At 38.6% G+C, this 19,512-nt stretch overlaps 1 protein-coding gene and 1 pseudogene across 1 annotated transcript; both read right to left on the bottom strand.

The window, feature by feature from the left end:
• Positions 1–5,280: 5,280 nt before the first annotated feature.
• Positions 5,281–6,703, bottom strand: LOC127664133 (hemoglobin subunit beta-2). Its single transcript, XM_052156000.1, has 3 exons — positions 6,544–6,703; positions 6,208–6,430; positions 5,281–5,543 (listed from the first exon to the last, which is right to left on the bottom strand). The coding sequence occupies exons 1-3, from the start codon at positions 6,633–6,635 to the stop codon at positions 5,415–5,417; spliced, it is 444 nt and encodes a 147-aa protein (XP_052011960.1). The 5' UTR covers positions 6,636–6,703; the 3' UTR covers positions 5,281–5,414.
• Positions 6,704–16,444: 9,741 nt separating this feature from the next.
• LOC127664158 (hemoglobin subunit beta-like) lies at positions 16,445–17,991 on the bottom strand (annotated as a pseudogene).
• Between the last annotated feature and the right edge of the window lie 1,521 nt (positions 17,992–19,512).

Below are 19,512 nucleotides of genomic sequence, written 5' to 3'. Positions count from 1 at the left end.
CATTATATCTAAAAGAATATAACTCAGCATAATACAGAGATACTTACATGATAGAATTATTGATTCAACAAAAAAGTATAAATGTCTATATATATATATATACACATACCTATTCATATATATACATATATATATATATTCTCACATATATACCATGGATTTTATTTAGATGGAAAGAAAATAAAATCATTGCATTCATAAGAAAATAGAAGGAATGAGGCATATCTATTTGAGGCAAAAGAGACCAAATTAAAAAGTACAAATGTTGCGTACTTTCTATCATATATAGAGCAGATGTGTGTGTGTGTGTGTGTGTGTATGTGTAGGACAAAAAATAGAAAGTGTCTGTAAGAGAGAAGAGAAATTTCTAAAATGGGAATTGAAGCAAGTGATAGAATCCATATGTCAAAAATCATGAAGAACTATGTGGTTTAAAAAAACAGGGACAGGAAAGATAAGGTAGAGGATGAAAAGCAGTCTGTCAGGAGCCATAATGGGACAAGCTAGTATACTAGCAGGTGATCATCCTGAAATGGCCTGCTTTGGATTATTATATAATATGCGACAGGTGAGCTCTCATTAAGCAAGGCTGTGAGGGACTTGTTTTAGGAAAGATTACTGCTACTAATATGCTTTTCTTGTTGTTATTAAATACATATAATAATCAATAAGTAAGAACACACCCCTTTGGAGCAGATTTCTGCAGATCCACGAAGATGTACTGTCTTATAGTGATGCTATGTAGACAAATAGATGACTTAAGTTTTAATGATAATCCTATAAGAATTCATAAAATTATATATGTGATTATTAAGCTCTTTTATAATAGGTCTGCTATTAGATCCTTTTCTGATAGTCAAAACTGCAATGAGAACTCTGCCATTCTCCCAAGTGTCACAAGTTACTTGCTCTTAGATGGTAACCAGACTCTATCCTACTCAGAGCACATCCCAAGAGGTTGTAAAACAATTAACCAAAGGTCATAAAAAGGGAACTAGGATTTATTATAGGTGCTAGGACAGAAGATAAAATATTGACTGAGTTTATCTATAGAAAACTTCACTAATAACTTAGTTATGGTTTTAAACTTTCAGTGAACCTATGAAGTTGAGAGAGGTGATAGATGTTTAGCTAGATAATTATTCCTAATAGATATGCATGTAAACATTCTCTGTTGTAACTTCTATTTCAGATTATGATTTGATTTTTGTGTGAACTTGTGATGAACTTTGTAACATGTGATCACGTATTCTGAAAGATGTGTAAGTACTGAAGACAAAAGAGACTCTCTCTCTTTCTCTTTTTTTTTGCCTTTCCCCACCTAGAATTAGAGTAGAATAATTTCCCCTTCCCCAGTTAGAGTAGAAGTTTTGCCTTTTCCCTCTTAGAAGAATTTTTCCCTATCTCCACTTAGGAGAAAGTGTCCCTTTTTCTTCATGAGACATTTGACTAGCAGGCTGAAAGTTAGAGCCCAGCAGTTCCTGCTGAGATAGAAAAAAGACCACACTGTTTAATCCTCCATTGTTAGGCTGCAGGTGTTAAATCACCTAAACCAGTAGTCTTTCACCCTCAGAAAGAGCAAGAAAGTTTCTAGGACATTTCAGAAGTTATCACCTGCATTTCAGTACAGTTAGAGAGCTAGAAAGCCCTGGGACCCTCAGACTTCAAAGCCATCACCAGAATCCTCCTCCATTGTCACCACCACTACCTTCTCTGTGCCAGGAGGCTCCAGGCTTAGGACAATGGCACCACTGAAGAGTTTCAGCAAGATGAAAAATGACAAACTCTTTGTGAATTGTAAAATGCTCACTCTGCTGTTTGTAAATGGAACCTTATGGAGTAAGGACACAAGTTTTTCCAAAAAGACCTTAAAATACTTATGGAAAGACAGATAGGGGATTTGAGCATAGTCAGACTTGATGTCAAATCAAAGGTGAAAGTGCAACACACATACACACACACACACACACACACACACACACACCAGAATGACTCATGAGCACTTCAAACTCCAACTTTAAAGCCATCACCAGAGTCCTACTCTGTGCCTCCACCACTACTATCTCCGGGCCAGGAGCCTCCAGGCAGCAGTCAGAGATAGAAAGTCAGATCCAAATAAAATTAAATTTTAGTTGCTTACCTAGCTTGTTCTTACCTTTTGTTGGCATGAAGTTTTTTCAAAAAAAAATCAGAATAAAATGTTATAATATTGTATTATGCATCATTTTCACTACCACAAACCCATTCATTGTTTGACCTTTTTATATATCGCTAATGATCTTCAAGATTTTTTTTTTACCTTTCTTGGCTTTCTTTAGTATATGGAGGAGGGAGAAATAAAAGATGCATGCACAGAGATCAGAGGCCTATCTTCAGGAGTTGTTCCTCTTCACCATGTAGATCTCAAGAATCAATTTGGGATTTTCAGTGTAAATTGAAAAATTCCTTTGCCCAATAAGGCATCTCTATGGCCCAATGTTTTACTTTTTAAAATTCCATTATGATACTTGAGAGATAAAATGGTGACTTGGAGTAGGCTTGACACGTATCCCTGCCAGAGACATATACATGAGCACTCGTCAAGGCTGGGATTGGCAAAAAAAAACTTCATGAGATCATTAGAAATGCAAAAAAAGATGAGAGGTCCTGTAAAGAAACAGGCAAAAAGATACAAGGAAAGAAAACAGGCCCACGGGAGAAAAAACCTCCAGCCAGAGACAACAATACCAACTAGCACCAGAGATAACCAGATGGTAAAAGGCAAGCACAAGAACCCTACCAACAGAAACCAAGGCCACATGGCAACATCAGAACCCAGTTCTTTCACCACAGTAAGTCCCGGATACACAACACACCGGAAAAGCAAAAGTTGGATTTAAAATTGTATCTCATGATGCTGAGAGAGGGCTTCAAGAAAGACTTAAATAACTCCCTTAAAGAAATACAGGAGAATGTCGGTCAACAGGTAAAAGCCCTTAAAGAGGAAACACAAAAATCCCATAAAGAAATACAGGAGATCATGGGTTAACAGGCAGAAGCTATTAAAGAAGAAACACAAAAATCCCTTAAAGAATTACAGGAAAACACAAACAATCAAGTGAAGGAACTGAACAAAACCATCCAGGATCTAAAAGTAGAAATAGAAACAATAAAGAAATCACAAAGTGAGACATCTCTGGAGAAAGAAAACCTTGGAAAGAATTCAGGAGTCATAGATGCAAGCATCAACAATAGAATACAAGAGATAGAAGAAAGAACCTTAGGTGCTTAAGATACCATAGAAAGCATTGACTCAACAGTCAAAGAAAATGCAAAATCCATAATGCTGGTAACCCAAAACATCCAGGAACTCCAGGACACAATAAGACCAAACATAAGGATTATAGGTATAGAGGAGAACGAGGATTTACATCTTAAAGGCCCAGTAAATATCTTCAACAAAATTGTAGAAGAAAACTTTCCTAACCTAGAGAAAGAAATGCCCATGAACATACAAGAAGCCTTCAGAACTCCAAACAAACTGGACCAGAACAGAAAGTCCTCCTGGCACATATTAATCAAAACACCAAATTCACTAAACAAAGAAAGAATATTAAAAGCAGTAAGGGGAAAGGGGCAAGAAACTTATAAAGGCAGACCTATCACACCAGACTTCTCACCAGAGATGATGAAAGCTAGAAGATCCTGGGCAGACCTCACACAGACCCTAAGAGAACACAAATGCCAGCCCAGGCTACTATGCCCAGTAAAACTCTTAATCATCATAGATGGAGAAACCAAGATATTCCATGATAAAACCCAATTTGCACAATATCTGTCCACAGATCCAACCCTACAACGGATAATTGATGGAAAATGTCAACACAAGAAGGGAAACTACACCCTAGAAAAAGCAAGAAAGTAATCTTCTTCCAACAGACCCAAAAGAAGATAACCACACAAGCATAAAAATAACATCAAAAATAGCAGGAAACAACAATCACTATTCCCTAATATCTCTTAACAACAATGGACTCAACTCACCAATAAAAAGACATAGACTAAGAAATATTTCTCATGTAAATCCTCAATTTTATCAGAATGTGTTTATAATTCCCCCTTTTAATTAATTTAGTAATGTTTTTATGTCTACCATTGTATCTGCATTATTTTCATGATAATCTTCAATTTTAATATGTATTTCTATATACTTCCTCTATTTTATCAGAAATGTTTTCAATGTAAATCATTGATTTTATCACAAATGCTTCTAATTCCACCTTCAATTAATTTAGAAAGAATTTTTATATCTACCATTTTATATGTAAAATTTTTCATGAAATAGTCAATTTTAACATTTTTGTCTATTTATTTCTTGAATTTTACCAGAAATATTTTCCATGTAAATCTTAAATATTTATGCCTATTTTTATCTATATAATTTTCATGATAATCTTTAATTTTAGCATGTTTTTCTATATATTTCTTAAATTTTATCAGAAATATTTTCCATGTAAATCTACAAGTTTATCAGAAAATGTTTATAATTCTACTTTTAAGCAACTTAGGAATACTTTTATACCTATCTTTATTATATCTGTATAAAATTTTCCATGATAATCTTTAATTCTAACATGTTTTTCTACACTTTTCTACACTTTTATCAGAAATATTTTCCACATAAATCCTCAATTCTATCATAAAATGTTCCTATCCCATATTTCAATTAATTTAGTGATGTTTTATATGTCTACCCCTTTACTCTTTAATTTTCCATGAAAATTATTAATTTTAGCATGTTTATCTGAAATATTTTCCATATAAATCTTTAATTTTATCATAAAGTGTTATTTCCCTTTACTTCCCTTTTCAATAAATAAAAAAAAGTCTTACCTCAATTGCTATTGGAACTGTATAAGGTAAGAGGATTCAGGAAAATATAAATAATGTGGGGAAAACTTTACAGCAGTAATTTTAGGCAAGAAGAATTATTGGCTAGAGATTTGTGAGGTGCAGGGTAGATAAAAGACAAGAACATTTATGAGAAAGACTAGAGAAAACAGGTAATTTACATAAAATGTAACCAAAATCTTGTGTGTAAAGGGAACAATTTCTTGAATTTTTCTCTGAGTATTTATGAGGGGGCATTAGGAGCTGTGGCTTTCTGCTTCTTGTCCCAGCACATATCATGAAGCACCACTCATTTATTTCCCTAAGGTCAGAATAGAATCCTCACTTCTTTGTATCTTGAAACCTTAGCATGAACCCTTCTATGAGACACACAAATAATTTAACACACCATTGCAGTGAAAGTAAATGCTTTTTATTTGTCAGAAGACAGATTTTTCAAAGGTCTTTATCATTTTCCCAACAACTGACAGATGTTCTCTTGGGAACAATTGATCATTGCACACAGACCAGGCAGGAAAGGGGGCTTAGTGGTACTTGTGAGCCAGGGCAGTGGCCACTCCAGCCACCACCTTCTGGAAGGCGGCCTGAGCACAGGGGGTGAAATCCTTGCCCAGGTGGTGGCCCAGCACAATCACAATCATATTGCCCAGGAGCTGTGGGGAGAGAGAAGAACAATCAACATAACTGTAGAGCAAAATTACCAGATACTGCAGGCTCATTTCAAAAGGCATTTATGTTTCCAACCTTAAATCACTGACAAATTATAATAAGAATCCTATGTCAGACAGAATTTATACATAAAACGTATTCTTTCCTTTCGCCCTGATATGAAAGCCAATTACTGCTACTGTTCTTTAGAACTATGAGAAGAATCAGGGACTCACATATCTTCCTTGTCCTCAGAGCAAGTTACTAGGAAATATTTGAAAGAAAACAAAAAGTAGATGAAAGAAGAAATGGACTAGGGAAAAAAGAAAAGGGTAGGGGGATGGAAAGAGGAAAAAGGGAAGGATTCGGAGGAGAGAGAGAGGAAGCTGAGATCAGGATAGAAAGTAAATAAGCAACTTAATTTTAAAAATCTGTAACTGAAACTTAAAAGCTTACAGAAGAAAGAGGAGATGACAACACAGAAGAACAGAGAGGAAGCAGCGACTGTGATCAGAAGATAAAACAACTGGACTCTTGTCAATACTCCACATTTCACATCCACACACCATCATCACAACTGCTCCCTAGAAGCACTTCCCCTTTCCTGCTGATAGGAAGGTGAGCAGGAAACCCAGGGGAAGGAAACCCAGGGGGCGCCATCACACTCACCCTGAAGTTCTCAGGATCCACATGCAGCTTGTCACAGTGGAGCTCACTGAGGCTGGCAAAGGTGCCCTTGAGGCTGTCCAGGTGTTTCAGGCCGTTATCGAAGGCACCTATCACCTTCTTGCCATGGGCCTTCACATTGGGGTTACCCATGATAGCAGTGGCAGAGGACAGGTCTCCAAACTTGTCAAAGTACCTCTGGGTCCAAGGGTAGACGACCAGCAGCCTAAAAAGGAAACACAGCCAGGGGACACTGAAAGTTAGTGCCTGCTGGAAAGCAGAGCTGTCTCCAAGCACCCAGCTTCATCTTGTGAGCTGCCTTGTAACCTGGATACCAACCTGCCCAGAGCCTCAGCGCCGACTGCATCAGCGTTCACCTTGCCCCACAGGCCGCTAACGGCAGCCTTCTCAGCGTCAGTCAGATGCACCATGGTGTCTGTTTCTGGGTTTGTGAATCAACAGAACTATGTCCAAAGCAAATGTGAAGAGCATCTGATCCTACCCCACCTTTTATACTCTGCCCTGGCTCCTGCCCTCTATCCTGTGTGAGCAGATTGGCCAGTACCAGGGTGTGGCTCTACAGAATCAGGCTTCGGTGATGACAAGCATATTTCTCCCTGGATGCTGTGAGATGAGTAAATGTTTTCTTTTCCCATGGTGTTGAACCTGCTGTTTTACCACATGATAGAAATGCTAAGATTCCTTACTCCCAAATTCTCTCTGCAAGCTTCTTTGTTCAATTTATCTGCTTTGTCAAAATTTACCTTTATATCTCTTTAGCTCTTCCAAAATCTTGCTTTCTGTTTTGTTTTGTTTTCTGTAATTTGGTTTCTTGATGTTGAAGGCTGGAAGGTAAAGAGAAGAAGTGTTTCTGATGCAGTGTGGCAAGCTCCCTGCTAAGTTTTCACTCCTTTTTTTTTTTTATCATGGAGGCCTTGGGATCTTCATCCCCTGCCTAAACTTAGAACAGAGTGCTACTCTCTATTTACAGTGTTTTTCTATTTTATCTAGGTTTCCCACTATTCAGAAACTTCTTTCGTCACCTTGGTCATTAATATTCAATAATAATAGTACATGATGCCCCTTCTGAATACTTACACTTTGTAATCCAGCCATGATTTTCAAATTTTAATATACGTTTTTCATTCTTTAGAATTTCATACCTGTATACAATATATTTTGGTCATATTCACTTTCTCAACCCACTTGCCAAGTCTTTCCAGAAACTCTGACCTGATTCTTACTTCACATCATCTTTTTTTGACCATAGAGTTCAGCTACTGCTGCTCATACAAGCATTGACATAAGGTCGACCACTGGAACACAGGCAAACCTCTAGGAGCCACAATCTGAACTAAAATTAAATAAAAATAAATATAAAAATAAAAAACACCTTTCTCTAATTACGTTACCAAGCAAATTAGAATGGATTCTGTGTTGTTCATTAATTCCAGGATATTTACAAGATTTTTAATGCCTCTTCTTTAAGTAGCCCCTCCTCCATTGATGGAAGATTTCTCTTCTCATTTTACCTGTCCCAGCTCCTCAGTAGATGCACACAATCAAAACTCACTTAAATTTTCTTGGCCATGTAAAAAATACCAAGTTCTTCTACAGCTTTCTCCAGTAATTTCTCCAGTACATATGCATATTTATTGTTGCACATAATATACAATTTTATGTATTACATATACTGGTACAATTTTAATAGTCAGTCTTCACTAAAGCCCTAGTAGTGATGAGGTTTAATCATTTCCTTTAAGATTTGTATATTATATAAAAGCTTTCTACTTATAGGCTCTCTGAGACTTTTCCCATCCCTAGAAAAAACAAACAAAATAACAACATAAAGGAAATCAAATTTAGCATTTTTATTGGGGGGAAGTCGTAAAAGTGGACATAATGCTTCAGGAATCTTGAGGAAATAGTCCAAGACCTCTGTGGTAATTGTGAGCCAGAGCTGTGGCTACAGTAGCCACTAACATCTGAAAAGCAGCCTGCACTTCTGGGGTGAATTCCTTGCCAAGGTGCAGGAAGAGCACAATCACTATCATGTTTTCCAAGAGCTGTGGGGAAGAACACACACATACACATGTGGTTAACAGAAATCAAATTAGTCTTCTAAGGAATTGCACCAACAAATTCCAAGGAAATTTCTTCTAAAATATGTATATGCATCTGTGTTTTTATATAATATTGATATTTACTACTTAATTGATTAGTTTGATGGTGGACTTTTTTAGCATCTACTCTTGCCCCATCTCTAATATGACTTTCAGGCCTTCCATCCTCAGACATTAACTTGTCTTTCCTTATCCTTTGCACTTTCTCTGCCTACGTTCATGAAATTCTTATTATTTAAAGTATGATGCACAGACTCTAGAACTACATATGTCTCTTCCCAATGGAGCCTCTCAAGTGATGATAACAGTAAAAAGATATTTGCAAAATGTAGATATAGTAGATGAGAGACAGTATGCATAATTCAGGAGGTGATCCTACAAAGGGGATTTGAAGATGAATGAAGGGTTGGACTTTGGGGAGTGAGAAGAAGAAGAGAAAGATTTGTTAAAGAAGATTATGGGGAAAAGGGGAAAGGTAGGCTTATGAAGGAAAGTTGACAAAAGAGTGTTAAATGAAGAAATATAGAAAAGTAAAGGAAAATGGGGAGGAAAAGCAAATGGGAAAAGAAGTGATAAAATGAGCACGAGCATGCGCAGAGGGCAGAGCTTCCGGCCACCCACCCTGAAGTTCTCAGGCTCTACACGCAGGTTGTCACAGTGCAGCTTCATCCATGCCAGGAAAGGTGCCCTGAGGTTGTCCAGGTGCTTCAGGTGGATAGAGAAATCAGTCCCTGCCAGACATTCTGCCCTCTTCACCTACCAAGCTTCCACGTGTCCTGCTACTCTCGTATACTACATCTCCCGTGACTCGCCATCAATGTTCCCCATGTCTGCCTTGTCCCACAGACCACTGATGTCCAACTTCTCATCATCAGTCAGTGCCTCCTGGTGTAGGGCTGCTGCTAGTGAACCACCTGTGTCAGAAGCAGATGCGGGCACAGCTGGCCCTGCTCTGCCTTTTATGCCCATCCCAGAGCACCGTGGAGGGCTGAGCCCCCATTGGCTTTCCCCTATGTTAACATGTATTGTCATTGTCCTTGTGTACCCACTTACATAATAATGGTGTGAATGTTATGAGAGCAACTAACCACTTTCTGATTGGATTTAAGGTCTGCTTCACAAGATAGAACTAATGCCTGGTACAGTTAACTGAGCCCAAAACATTGCTGCCTAAATCATAAAGGAAATGCTAATATAATCGTTCTCTTAAATAGGCATAAAAGCAAATTGCTGCCTAAATACTTAGCCCTATACGCATAGACTAGGACAGTTGAGGAATTCAACTCTTATTAGAGAAGCTCCTTCCTTTGTACAAACACCAATAATTAGAGAAACATAAAAATGGTCAGTGTGCAGAGAATAGGATTGTGGCAGCTATTAATGGAATACCAATATCACACCTCCTTCTTCCAAAGCTCAAGGATAATTTTGGAAGAGGAAAGGGTGAAATATTTTTAAGAGCCAGAAGTAGTTGACATCTGCAGGAAAACAGTATTTGCCATGAATCACAAGGCAGATGACTGGGCTTAAATATAAGCCATATGAAGTTGGGAAGGAAAGGGGGCAGATAGATAAGGGCAGACTTGAAAGGGAAGGACGAAAGGGTGGATTCAATCAAAACATCTGTATGTATGTATGACTTTCTCAAATAATAGAGAGAATTGAGCTGTTTTTAAATGTACATTCAGAAATATTTATACAATTAAAATTAAACATATTTCACAATTCTTCCTCTTGAACCAATTGTCCTCCTCTTTTTTTTTTTGTCACACAAATCCTTGCCCATTCAATAATAACAATAATAACAATTTCTTTTTTTTTCATTCTTTTTTTTATTCGATATAATTTATTTACATTTCAAATGATTTCCCCTTTTCTAGCCCGCCCCCCCACTCCCCGAAAGTCCCGTAAGCCCCCTTCTCTTCCCCTGTCCTCCCTCCCACCCCTTCCCAGTTCCCCGTTCTGGTTTTGCCAAATACTGTTTCACTGAGTCTTTCCAGAACCAGGGACCACTCCTGCTTTCTTCTTGTATCTCATTTGATGTGTGGATTATGTTTTGGGTATTCCAGTTTTCTAGGTTAATAACCACTTATTAGTGAGTGCATACCATGATTCACCTTTTGAGTCTGGGTTACCTCACTTAGTATGATGTTCTCTAGCTCCATCCATTTGCCTAAGAATTTCATGAATTCATTGTTTCTAATGGCTGAATAGTACTCCATTGTGTAGATATACCACATTTTTTGTATCCACTCTTCTGTTGAGGGATACCTGGGTTCTTTCCAGCATCTGGCAATTATAAATAGGGCTGCTATGAACATAGTAGAGCATGTATCCTTATTACATGGTGGGGAATCCTCTGGGTATATGCCCAGGAGTGGTATAGCAGGATCTTCTGGAAGTGAGGTGCCCAGTTTTCGGAGGAACCGCCAGACTGATTTCCAGAGTGGTTGTACCAATTTGCAACCCCACCAGCACTGGAGGAGTGTTCCTCTTTCTCCGCACCCTCTCCAACACCTGCTGTCTCCTGAATTTTTAATCTTAGCCATTCTGACTGGTGTAAGATGAAATCTTAGGGTTGTTGTAAGGCAAAGGACACCATCAAGAGGACAGATCGGCAACCAACAAATTGGGAAAAGATCTTCACCAATCCTACATCAGATAGAGGGCTAATATCCAATATATATAAAGAACTCAAGAAGTTAGACTCCAGAAAACCGAACAACCCTATAAAAAAATGGGGTACAGAGTTAAACAAAGAATTCTCACCTGAAGAACTTCGGATGGCGGAGAAGCATCTTAAAAAATGCTCAACTTCATTAGTCATTAGGGAAATGCAAATCAAAACAACCCTAAGATTTCATAATAACAATTTCTTAGGCCCTTAATTCAAGGGAGAATTGTGGAGAGCCCTATTAAGGTGCCATGCTGCCTGGCAATAGCCTGACATTGACCAAGGACAAGGGCTCAAGCAGGAATCTGACATTAGGACATAATAAGGAAGTAGGTTACGGCAGAAGGCAGAAGTAATCTTCAGGCAAGATTCTGGGCTTGGACATGGAAGTAGGCTCAGGTATTTTGGTTATCCTTACATACCCTTAGAAACAACTGTCACTGGAGTAATATGGGACTTTGCTTACTGCCTTGACAATTTTGTGTTTACTGTTTTGTTTATTCCTTATTGTACTACTATTGACCTTAATTCCTGCATGTAATTAAATCAGTATAAAAATGGATTGAGAATTATTAAACCTGCCCTTCAGTCTCAGAATTGACTAGGGTCATACTGCAGTTTTGTTTAATTGTCTCTTTTCAATCCTCACTCCTGCACTGGAGAACCTGTTGAATGACTGAGCGGTCTTGGTCAGAGAATTTATCTTCAAATCAATTTATCCCTTCATGTCTCAAATGGGATGAAATAAAAAATGAAGATGAATCTTTTTATTGCCTTCAACTCTAGCAAAGCTCATATCTGTACCAAAATGGGGTGCAGCTATATGACACAATAGGAAAGCTTTTTATAACTTTTTATGTATAGCTGCAACAATTCTTAGACCTTTTATATAGAGATGGATATAGAGAGGATTTTTTTCTTTTTTTTTCCTTTTTGTAATTAGGTATATTCTTTATTTACATTTCAACTGTTGTCCCCTTTCCTGGTTCTCCCCTCCCCCCAAAATCCCATAAGCCATCTCCCCTTCCCCAATCAACCCTCCCCTGATTCCCTGTCCTGGTATTCCTCTACAGTACAGCATCAAGTCTTTGCAAGACCAAGGTCCTCTCCTCCCTTTGGTGTCTAACAAGACCATCCTCTGCTGCCTTTGTGCCTGGAGCCATGGGTAACTCCATGTGAACTCTTTGGTTGATGGTTTTGTCCTTGGGAGCTTTGGGAGTACTGGATGACTCATATTATTGTTCCTCCTTTGGTGCTGCAAACCCCTTCAGCTCCTTGGGTCCTTTCTCTAGCTCCTCCATTGGGGACCCTGTGCTCAGTTCAATGGTTGGCTGAGAGTGTCCCACTTTGTATTTTTCATGCGCTAGCAGAGCCTCCCAGGTGACAGCTATATCTGGCTCCAGTCAGTAAGCACTTATGGGCATCGATAATAGTGTCTGGGTTTTGTAAGTGTATATGGGATAGATCCCTGGATGGGATAGTCTCTGGATGGTCTTTCCCTCAGACTCTGCTCCACCCTTTGTCTCTGTATCTCTTTCTGTGGGTATTTTGTTCCCCTTCCTTGGGATAGAACCCAAGTATCCATACTTTGTTCTTCCTCCTTCTTTGGCCTCATTTGATATGTGAATTGTGTCTTGGGTATTCCAAGCTTCTAGGCTAATATCCACTTATCAGTGAGTTCATATCATGTGTGTTCTTTTGTGATTGGTTTACCTCACTTAAAAACAATGAATTCATGAAATTCTTAGACAAATGGATGGAGATGAATTTTTTAATTGATGTAGAGGTACAGAATGCAGAGACTGGGAAAAACCATCCAGATTCTCCTTCAATGAAGAATATTTGTGAGCCAATAGTACTGCATACAGCTTTTTCAGCATAGCCAAATATCCAATTTGTTTGAAAGTTGGGGATTTGACCTGGGAGGATACCTGGATGTTCAGTATCTAAACTTCCAAGAATATTAACTACTAAGCCTCTCCTCTGTCTCTTTAGAGATTTAGGACATCTGTGATCTTAGATGTAGGAAAAGTAAAGTCATCACCTTACTAGTGATCTAGAAGTCATCCTTAATAATTGCTTTTCTCTTAGGCTTTTGGGGCTAATTTTTCAAAGGTTAATTCATTACTACATGTCTATAAATATACCATCCATTTCCCACATGCCATTGCTCATGTAAATGCTCACCTACAAGCTGTTTCTGGGTGTTTTTCTTTCTTTTTTTAATTTATTTATTTGCTTTGCATCCAGGTCATAGTCCCTGCTCCCTCCTTGCCTCCCAGTCCCAACCTCTTAAACCCTCCTTCCATTACCCCCTCCCATTCTCCTCAGAGAAGGGAAAACTCCCCGTTTGGTACCACACACTCTGGGACAGAAGACTGCACCAGGACTAAGTGCATACTTGCCTGCTGGGGCCCATCCCAGGTAGTCCAGCTAGAGGAAATGTATGCAAAGGCAGGCAACCGAGTCAGAAAGTTTCCATTCCAAGTGTTAAGGGACCCATGTGAAGACCAAACTACACATCTGCTACAAATGTGTAGGGGGTCTAGGTCCAATCCATGCATTTTCTTTGGTTGGTGGTTCAGTCTCTGTGAGTCCTCATGGGCTCAGTTTCGTTGACTCAGTAGGTCTTCTTGTGGTGTCCTTACTCCTCTGTGTCTCTCAATCTTCTCCCCCACTCTTCTACACCACTCCCTGATGTTTGGCTGTGGATCCCTGTATCTATTCCCATCAACTGCTGGATGGAGGCTCTCTGAAGACAGTTACACTAGGTTCCTATCTGCAAGCATGGCAGAGATTCATCAATAGTGTCAGGGGTTAGCCCTCTCCTACAGGATGGGTCTCAAATTGGGCCAGTCATTGGTTGGCAATTCCCTCAGTCTCTGCTCCATCTTTATCCCTGCACATCTTGTACACAGTACAAATTCGGAGTGAAGGTTCGTGGGAAAGTTGATGCCCCCCTCCTCCACTGGTAGTCATGCCTGTTTACCAGGAGTTAGTCACTTCAGTCTCCATATTCCCAGGAGCCTTACATAGGGTCACTGCCTCATAAACTTCTAGAACCATCCCCTTTCCTATGCCTCCGGCTGGCCCCAGAGATGCCCTCACCGATTTCTGGTCCCTCTCCCAGCTGTCCCCACCCTACTCCATCACACTCCACCCCACCCTTGTTCCCCACACCTGATCCCCATTCCTACTCTTTCCTCACCACCCCTCTCACCCAGTTTCTTCCCTCATGGCTCAGCCATTAAAGACTAGGTTTGCAGTTTCATATTGTAATGAGCATTCATTCAACAACTATTTGTTGAGTAACTATATCATAATAATTGTTAGTCCTAAGGAATTACGAAATGAAAGACCAAATTAAATTTTCCTCACTGTAGCAGTATAAGACAAAACCAGAACAGGGAAGTTGGAAGAGATGAGTGGTAGAACAGAGGGAGGGAAGGGGGCTTATGTGACTTTTGGCGAGTGGGGGACCAGAAAGGGGGAAATCATTTGAAATGTAAATTAAAAATATATCGAATAAAATTTAAAAAAAACAATAAACAATAAACTAAGAGGTGATAAATATGGAAAATGTAAAAAGTAAATCAATCAAATATGTTTCATTTTATTTTCTAAGAAGAAAATTAATAATAGAGATTCATATAACATAGTTATATCATAATCATTCTAAATACAGGGTTACTATTCTATATCCAAATGACCTGTCATGAAAAAATACAGGAGAACAAGTATTTTATAAGTTAGAATAAGCAAGTCAGTTCTGAAACAGGAGGAAAAAAACCCAACAAATTTGTGAACTATAGAAATTAATAATGGTCCTATGAGGGAAATATGGAAATAATAAAGTGGAACCTAGCAATTTATATTATTGCCTATAAGCATGGTAAAATTTGTCTTCTAGGGTAAGTTTAAGTCACTGTGAAGATGTAACTTCTAAACTCTGTGTATTCCTAAGTGAAATATGTTCCCCTAAAATCCCTCCTTATTTAACATCTGACTCTTGTGATTTTAACTGTTCTGGAACATGAGCTATAAGAAATGGCTCTGGAGGTGCCCTGCTTCTGGGAGATGAGCTGAGGGACCTAGAAGATATTTTCTATCTACAAAGCATTCTCAGTGTCTGCTATGTACTATGTTCTATCTACAAAGCATGTACTATGTTCTATCTACAAAGCATTCTCAGTGTCTGCTATGTACTATGCACTGAGAAGAAGAAAGTGAGCACAGAACAGCCTTGCACTCAGGCTTGCTCCCAACAGTACAGTGTAATGTGGGCAGTACATCCTGTAGTACAGACAGAGTTCCTCCCACAGTACTTTCACATATATATCCCATATATGTGACTCCATATATGAGTGTGTGTGTGTGTGTGTGTGTGTGTGTGTGTGTGTGTGTGTGTGTGTGTTCTTTCTGACACTGGATAACTTCACAAAGAAAGAGGAGCCAGGTTCCGAATAAAAAGTAAATCTAAAAGCATCCAATGAGAACAATGTCAAGGAACACATATAAGCCAGAAATTTCTAAAAACCTTTCTAATTTCACCTATAGCAGAAAGAACATTCAAAGGAAGAAATTTTTCTGCCTGCGATCAGAATTCTGTGGTTTCTTCTTCTTTCCTTCCTGTAGTTTGTAGCATTTATGAGTTGAACTTTATATTATCCTATTATTATTATTATTCAGATTAGCTCCAGTCATAGATGTTTTCATGTAGTAAATAATGGTTCCTTTGTCCATGATTATTTCATTTAATTAATCTCAGCTTACTACCTTTATAATAACTTAATTGTAAAATACAATTTAATTGCAAGAAAGAATGCAGTATAAATATTTCTTCTACAAAGCAGAAATTTGTGAAGCATGACCATGTGTGTGCATGCATGTGTTCATGTGTGCAAGAGTGCAAGTATGTAACGGTATGTGTGATTTAAGAAGCAATTTGAAAAGTTGGTAGAGTGAGAAAGTTTACAAATATTTCTTTAGGCAGTATTGGTTCATTGATTGAGGGGCCAACATAATTCAGGAGTTAAATTTTAAATTGATATTTGGGGGTTAAGTAAGACAAACAAGTTTTTTTTTTTCTTATAGAAGGGTGGCATGAGATGTTGTAGTATAGGCTAAAATCTACAGATAAGGGAAGAATCATGACAATGTTTTCAATAGTCAATATGCATTAGATTGGTACTATCATTGCATGGTAATTGTTGGATCATGACAGTAGCCAGTCTTGAACCTGTTTCCCCCATTGGAGGTCTCATAAATCTTCTAAAAGGGTAGGACCGTCTCTATGTGAACTGCTTATGACAAGTCCTATGTTTGTCTCCCCTTAGTATCTATATAGAGTTTCCTACCAATTATTTGCATAAACACAGAGCAGCTTTTTCCTTGCAGATCCTCTATTGTGTTGCACAGCCCTAAGTGGTAAAAATTAATGAAATAAGTCATGAAATTATTTATTAGGCGGATGCTATTCCATGAGGATGTACATCCCCCCTCCCCACCTTCCCAACTATGCAAAAGACAGGATTCTAGGGAAGGGTCTTCCAGTGACTATGCAAAAGAGGTCTCAGTAATACTTGTAAGCCATAGCAGCATCGACAGCAGCCACCACCTTCTCAAAAGCAGCCTGCAGTGCTGGAGTAAATTCGTTGCCAAGGTGTTGAGACAGCACAATCATTATCATGCTGCCCAGGAGCTGTGGGAAAACAGAACACAGACATGTGTATGGTAGAACGAGAAATTAATCCTGGCTTCTGAAGAACTGTACCAAACACCATGGGTTTCTGCTAACATTCTATCCCAAATTGATCCCTAAATAATTTCTTCCAAAATAAAACAATAAATATATACATATGTATTTGTGTATATAAGTATGTATTTTATAAATTTTATATTCAATATATTTGATATATGCATATATTTATATCCTATATGTATGCTTAACAATCAATTGATTAGCCTGATAATGGACTATCTCTTTACAAATACTGTTGTTCCTTCTCTAACAAGATGTTCAGACCTTCCATCCACATATTTTTTCCTTATCTTAACATTTACTAATATCATGGAATTCTGATTGTTCTTTTTCTCATGTCCTCTAGAACCAGATATTTTGTCTCTCCCTTGAGAAAACTCTCAAAGCCTCATATAATAGGGGGAGGTGGAAGAATGTTTCCCCTACTCTAGAATCAGAAAATGAAAAACAGAATGTATCCTTTGCCTCATGGTCTAAACAAGGGACTTGAGGATAAATGGAGGTAGAGCTGTGGATAGGGGACAAAAGACAGGGCATAAAATAAATAAATTTCTTTAATGGAAGATTGTGAAAGGGGTAAATTAAGAAGGATATTGAACGAAAGTTGAAAATCATTAAATGATGAAGTGTAAGAAAGTGAAAGAGAACATGGGGGAAGCAGCAGTAAGGAGAGATCAAGAGAACGAGCAGGAGACAGCTTATCCAGTCAAACTCACCTTGACGTTCTCAGGGTCCACATGCAGTTTGTCACAGTGCAGCTCACTCAGGCTGGCAAAGGTGTCATTTAGGTCATCCAGGTCATCCAGGTGTTTCAGGCCCTCACCAAAAGATTCCATCATCTTCTTACCAAGAGCCTTCAGCTGGGGGCTACCTTCAGTGGCAGCACGGAAGGAGAAGTTTTCAAAGTGGTCAAAGTATCTCTTGGTGTATGGATAGATCGTCACTATCCTAGGAGGTGAAACATGAGGACAGAGAAATTCAGTGCCTCCACAGACCTCTTCCTACTTGCTCCCTTGGTCTGTCAGATACTGGCCTTTCCAGGGCCTCACTACCAAGTTCTTCTGCCTCCACCTTACTCCACATGGCAGTGTGCCTTCTCCTCAGGAATCAGCTCCATCATAGAGTCTCAGCTGAGGTTGCTAGTAAACACAACTGTGCCAGAAGCAAGGGCAGGCACAGCTCAGCCTGCTCTGCCCTTTATGCCCAGTCCAGACTCCTGCCCTCCCTGCCCTATGAGCAAATTACCCTGAGATATGAAGAAATCATTTGGCTTGCGAATGAAAGATATATCCACCCTCTCCAGTTTACTCTAGATGGCTGTAGTGTTGGCTTTCCTAAATTCTATGTTTCGATGCAGAAATAATTATCCCCTCTGTGTATCTCCCATCTGATTTACCCATTGCTTATTCGTACAGCCACCAACCACACACCCTCATCCATATCTATAATTCAGTCTCATGGAGTGGAATGTGGCATGAAATTCTTATCAATCTGACTCTAGTTCCTCTTTGTCTCTAGAAATTTGTGTCCTCTGAAGTACTTTTTAAGTTTTTATTAAAAATATTTTTATTAATTTATAAATGATGTCATGCAATGTTCTTTTAATAATATTCATCCCTAATACCTCCCTTTACCTACTCCCAGATCCACCCTCACCTTCTTACAGTACCATAACATTCTTTTCTCTTTTTTAAAAAATATAATGCATGAACTCAAGTGGTACATGCATATGTATTTTGTCATAAATTTGCATTATTTTCTTTCTACTTTGAAAAAACCCTGATAAATACAAATCATTTTACTTTCCCTTGTTGAAATCAATATTCACAAAAATTTAATAAATGAATAGTGCTCTAGTACCTACAAAAATATGGTTGGGATGATGGGCTACCATGGGAACGTTTTGATGAAACATATAAAGACACAAACCAGATATTTACCTATAACTCTTTGAAATTATACTGTGAAAAAAGACCACAAAGGAAGTACTAAGCACACTGATTTTTATTCAAATGGGCTAGCTTTAGCAGTGCTTTGGGGAGATGGGGAAGAGCACAGAAAGCCACAGATTATTTTCTAAAGGGAAGGAGTGAAGTGAACTGATGGGAGCAGACACAGAAACCCACAGCCAAACGTTAGGCAGAGCTTAAAGAACCCCATGGAAGAAGGGAGGAAGGATTCTTAGTAGTTAAAGGGGTCAAGAAAATCAGGAGAACAGAACACCAGCCTACAGAATCAACTAAGCAGGGTTCACAGGAGCGCATAAAACCCAGGAAACCCAAAATCACATGGGTCTGCACTAGGCCCTCTGCATATCTGTCACAATTATTAGAGTGATGTCCTTATGGGATTCCTAGCAGTTGGAGTCAGAGGTGACACTGACTCTGCCTACTCTTGGAACCCTTCTTATTCTACTGTGTTGCCTAGTCCAACCTTGATATAAGGATTTGTGCCTCGTTTTACTGTAATTTGTTAGGCCAGGTTCGGTGAATATCCTGGGAAGACCTGTTCTTTTCTGAATGGAAATGGACGAAGAATGGATCTGGGGGAGAGGGAAGGTGGCAGTGGTTTTCAGAAGAGGGGATTGTGGGGAAAGAAAGCCCTGGTAGGTATTGTATGAGAGAAGAATAATTTTTTTAAAAAAGTATTTATTTATTTATTTATTTATTTATTTATTTATTTATTTATTTATTTATTTATTTATATTCTAAGACTGTTGGTCCTCCTACAGGGTCGTCCTTCTCCTCAGC

Source organism: Apodemus sylvaticus, chromosome 1 (genome assembly GCF_947179515.1).
Source record: "Apodemus sylvaticus chromosome 1, mApoSyl1.1, whole genome shotgun sequence".
Classification (NCBI taxonomy): Eukaryota; Metazoa; Chordata; class Mammalia; order Rodentia; family Muridae; genus Apodemus; species Apodemus sylvaticus.
This window is presented reverse-complemented; position numbering and strand designations above follow the sequence as displayed.